The sequence below is a fragment of the Babylonia areolata genome, chromosome 7, assembly GCF_041734735.1.
Source record: "Babylonia areolata isolate BAREFJ2019XMU chromosome 7, ASM4173473v1, whole genome shotgun sequence".
Classification (NCBI taxonomy): Eukaryota; Metazoa; Mollusca; class Gastropoda; order Neogastropoda; family Buccinidae; genus Babylonia; species Babylonia areolata.
The window spans coordinates 48572137-48577317 of record NC_134882.1 but is presented as its reverse complement, the minus strand read 5'-3'; the positions used below and the strand labels follow the sequence as shown (position 1 = coordinate 48577317).

At 42.4% G+C, this 5181-nt stretch overlaps 1 protein-coding gene across 1 annotated transcript in view; it reads right to left on the bottom strand.

Moving 5' to 3' along the window:
• Nucleotides 1-3824, bottom strand: part of LOC143284090 (alkaline phosphatase-like) — a 21394-nt gene extending 17570 nt beyond the window's left edge. Inside the window, exon 1 of the mRNA XM_076590733.1 lies at nt 3480-3824. Within this exon, the coding sequence (XP_076446848.1) occupies nt 3480-3540 (61 nt within the window). The 5' untranslated portion in view covers nt 3541-3824. The remainder of the gene's footprint in view (nt 1-3479) is intronic.
• Between the last annotated feature and the right edge of the window lie 1357 nt (nt 3825-5181).

Genomic DNA, 5181 nt, shown 5'->3' with positions numbered 1-5181 from the left:
TCCAACGCTTTAACCACTCGGCTATTGCGCCCGTCTTCTCCGTCTTACTCATTTCCTGCCTGTTCTCTTTTCCCTTCTTCTTCCTTGTTTCCCTTTTTCAAATACTGAACTTTAAAAAAAACCCATTATTTCTTTATTTCTTTGTTTAAATTTTTTTTAAATTTATTTATTTATTTATTTTTTACATTTTACTGGTTTTCAAGGTTGTCAAAACATCTCGACAGAATATCGAATGACTGGATGTTTCCAGAACAAATATCTGCTTTCTCACACAGCTAACACTGGCGACCGAATTTGATTGTCACATCTTCACTGGGGTTGTTGGCGTTTTGGACAGAGATCGTGTACGAAACAGATTTTAGCTTTTATCGAGAAATGAAATAAAACACCCACACATACAAGTATACACAAGTGCACGAGGAGGCGTGTGCATGTCTTATATCAAATACATATTTGCATTCACTATTGTCGCTTTGTGAAATACACGTCAAACCGATGATCAACACATATCCACACACACACACACACACATACACAGATAATAAACATACATACATATTTACATACATACATACATACATACATTCTCTATCTTTCTCTCCTTTTCTTTCTCCCTCCCTGTTTTTTTTTTTTCCTTTTCCTTTTCTTTCTTTCGAAGGCTGGGGGGGGGGGGGGGGGGGGAACAGTTATTCTCTCACAGTGTGAACGGGACTGACTTTGTCATCCTGGGGGTGTGTGCGTTTCGGAGAGAACTGTCAACAACATGTATTGAAATGAAAGCGAACAATGAAACTTTCACCCACATATACATCTCAACACACGCACACACATGCACATATAGGCACTTGCCCGCGTACACAGATATGATATATCCAATTTCGCTTCCGGGAAAACATGTAACATCAATTATCAACACACACACACACACACACACACACACACACACACACACACACACACACACACATACTTTTAATGTCTTATTTTTTCCAATGCTCTGTATCTTTCCCCACCCCCCACACCCCCCACACATATGCGCACACACACATACACACACACACCCTTTTTTTCTTTTCTTTTTTTTCGTCTAATATCACTTAAAGTGGAAGACGTTAAACTGAAGATTACTACTACTACTACTACTACTACTACTACTACTACTACTACTACACACACACACACACACACACACACACACACACACAGAGGTATGTTTGCCGGAATTGAAACGACCATGAATGGAAACAAAACCCAATTTATGTCACACACAGCAGAAAATGATAATCATGCCCGGCTTGCAAAACAAATATCAGCGGATGAAACTACCATTTTCTCGACCAATGCAGTCGATAAAAGTGTAAACTGTTTCACGCGCCTATTGTTAGGAGACCCGGAACTGCGTGATATGGTGACAGTGACAAAGGAGGAATTATTCTTTAGATTCTTGGCAACGTACGCTTTTACACAGTTTTTTTTTTAGTACTCCACTCGTATGAGGAATTATTCATTAGATTCCTAGCAAAGAACGCTCATACAGCTGAGCCATTCATATGAGGTTTCAGTTTTGAAATACTCGACTCGAATGAGGGATCATATCATCAAAATCTGGGCAAAGTACGCTTGTACAGCTGAGCCATTCGAATGCTGTTTCAGTTTTAAAATACTCCACACGTATGAGGAACTGTTCATTAGGTTCTTGGCTAAGTATGCTTATATAGCTGAGGCCATGGGGAAATTTTCATTAGACTCTTTCAGTTTTTTTTAAAATACTCCGCTCGTAATTACGATAGATTAACTCTTGTTTGACTCTCCAGTGTGCCTGGTGGTCGTTTACAGAACGGTTACAAGCACATAAAATGGTCTAGGAGGAAGACTGATTTCTTGGTGTATAACTGAAGACATATATATGAACTTACAAAAATATTGTATGATATTACTTTATTTTTTCTGTCATTGGTTGTGCATTTTCTCCTTAATTAAAACAACGTATAAGAAACACATGCAGAGTAAATCTGAGGGAAGTAACATTTGTTGTTGAGTTCATTAAGCAAGAGGAGAGGTAGTGGCACACGATAACAAGAAATCTACGCACTGAATGTGAGAAAAACGAAAGAAGATAACACTGATAAACTGTCACTAACGTTGGTGTTTCACTTTGATGTCTTCTTCTTCTTCTTCGTTCGTGGGCTGCAACTCCCACGTTCACTCGTATGCACACGAGTGGGCTTTTACGTGTATGACCGTTTTTACCCCGCCATGTAGGCAGCCATACTCCGCTTTCGGGGGTGTGCATGCTGGGTATGTTCTCAGTTGTTTCCATAACCCACCGAACGCTGACATGGATTACAGGATCTTTAACGTGCGTATTTGATCTTCTGCTTGCATATACACACGAAGGAGGTTCAGGCACTAGCAGGTCTGCACATGTGTTGACCTAGGAGATCGTAATAATCTCCACCCTTTACCCACCAGGCGCCGTCACCGTGATTCGAACCCGGGACTCTCAGATTGAAAGTCCAACGCTTTAACCACTCGGCTATTGCGCCCGTCTAACTTTGATGTGAAGTAAAGAACATTGGTAAATCAAACCCAGTCTTTCAGCACATAACAAACAACAACAACAGCAACCAAAGTGAGACAAACGAAAGAAGACAACACTGATAAACGGTGACTAAGTCTGGTCTTTATACTTGATGTATTTACACCAGTAAATCAAATCACATCATGACACAAAGGGGCCATTTCAGGGATGACCACCCGTAAGGTCTTAAAAGCACTGAAAGACAAACCAATGTCTAAAATGTCTTTCAAAACAACATTCAAAAGATTAATTGATCCACATCTCGCTCAGTCTACTTAAAATATTGTCTAATTCAAAAGAAGAAAGAAAAAAACAACAACTAAAGTTGATAATCTATTTGAATGTAAAGTGACATGGTTTGGTAACTTTGATATGAAGATGCAAAATCGGGTTATGAACTTTCGTGTAACATTGTTGACGTTGGTTATTGAATTTGAATTCAAGCTACAAAACATCAGACACGCTGTTCACTTCAGTCACCGATAAGCAAGTGCCCCAGAGCAGACCATCAAGCAGCTCACTGGACCGTAATTAAGTTCTGCTGATATTAGTTAAGAAAAGAAAAATACACTGGTATGGCCACGTATCAAGATTCAGTGGCTTCGTTCAAATAATCTTCTATTGAGAAATGGGGCGGAGCGTAATGCAGAAAAGCAAACATACAAAAACAGCAAACCAAAACAAAAAACAAAAAAAAGAAAAAAAAAAGGAAAAAAAAAAGATGGACCTACAATAATCCAGAATGGACAGAACAATTCTTGTAAAATACCCAGGCCCTGACACACGACCGACAAACCTGGAGGAATCTGGTGGGCAGTTTTTTTTCTGTGCGTGTGTGGCCCCAATGGCTCTTCACAGAGCTGAGGAAGAAGAAGCGAAAAAAAACACAAAGACTCACCTACGGAGATAGCCCCTGGGAACAGACATGAGACCACGGTCCACACAAGCAGTATTTTCATGATGGCAGTCAAGGTGAAATAACTTCCTCCTCGCCTCTCTTCACCGAATGTTGACGACTGGGAAGAAGTGGACGTGAAGGTATATATACGACCCCCTTGACTGAAGAAACAGTGTATGCTCAAGGCTTCAGGACAGGCAGCGGGCAGGTGGCAAGACTGCAGGCCAGTTCGTAGATAAGCTGTGTGAGCTGACCTGGCGCTTGTCGCTGAAACGACAGAAGACAAATGATGACGCCAGTGTAAATCTATGTGTCATACACCCCCGCTTGGCCAATGATTGCAAGCGTTAAGGTGTTGGGCTCAGTGTGATGTATGGTGCAAGGAATGGAGTGGAGGAGGAGGGCTGAGGTGTGGAGTGTAGGGATGGAAATGGGGGCAGTGGGAGTGTGTGTGTGCCTGGGGCAAGGGGGTGCGGGTGGAGGTGGATACAAGCGGATCTGTTGTCTGTCTCTGTCTTCGCTTGCGCAATCTATCCCAACCCCCTGTCTACACCTGCCACACACACACACACACACACACACACACAACCTGTCTCTGCGTTTGTCTCCGTCGATGTGTACCTGCCTCTGTGTGTTTGTCTACCTGCCTGCCTCGCTCTTCAATTCTCTCTCTCCACTCTCTCTCCTTCTCCCCGCTCTCTCTCTCCCTCTCTTCCCACTTCCCTCCCCCTCCCTCTCTTCCCCCCCCTCTCTGTATGTCTTCCTCTGGCCCCTCTGTCTCTCTGTCTGTCTGTCTGTCTGTCTGTCTGTCTGTCTGTCTCTCTTCCCTCATAACCTCTTTGTCTTTCCCTCTCAGTCTGTCTGTCTGTCTGTCTGTCTCGTTTTCTAAATATTCTTTATGCTTTTTGTCGTGATGTAAACTTAGCTGATGACAATGACATTGCTCAACACACACAGCTGATATAAACGTGAAAGATAAGAAGCATTGTTTTTTGCACTGTATTGTGTTGCATTGCATTGTAATGTATCACTCTTTTTGTCACAGCTAATTTATTTATATGAATTTGGGCTGCTCTCCACTGGGAAAACGTGTTGCTGTTGGGGTTGGTTGGGGAGGGGGGGGGGGGGGGGGCAAGGTACGAATATTGTTTGTATGTATATATGTATGTATGCATGTATGTACATTTGTATGAACTCTCTCTCTCTCTCTGTCGATGTCACATGCTTAAATAATCAATATAAGGATCACTTTGTCTCCTGTGTACTGTTCAAACCTTGGAGACGATCGACTTGGGGGGGGGGGGAGGCAAAGTACCCGCCTGCCACATAGACTTTTTAAGCAAATGACAAAGTACCAAAGTGCCGCTTATCCCTTCGTAGTGTAGTTTACATTGAGTGTGTTTTTCCTTTCTGTTCCATTTTATTTGTTCTGCACCATTTTTGTTCTGATTTGTACCTCTTATGTCACTAGAGCTTTACAGCTAATGACATTGAACATTTCAGTGTTCAGTGTTCAGCTCTGTGTGTGTGTGCGCGCGCGCGCGCGTGTGTGTGTATGTATGTATGTACATAGTACGAACTCGTGTGTGTGTGTGTGTGTGTGTGTGTGTGTGTGTGCGTGCGTGCGTGCGTGTGTGTGTGTGTGTGTGTGTGTGTGTGTGTGTGTGTGTGATTTTCTACTTAAACACTTTGTCCACAGTTC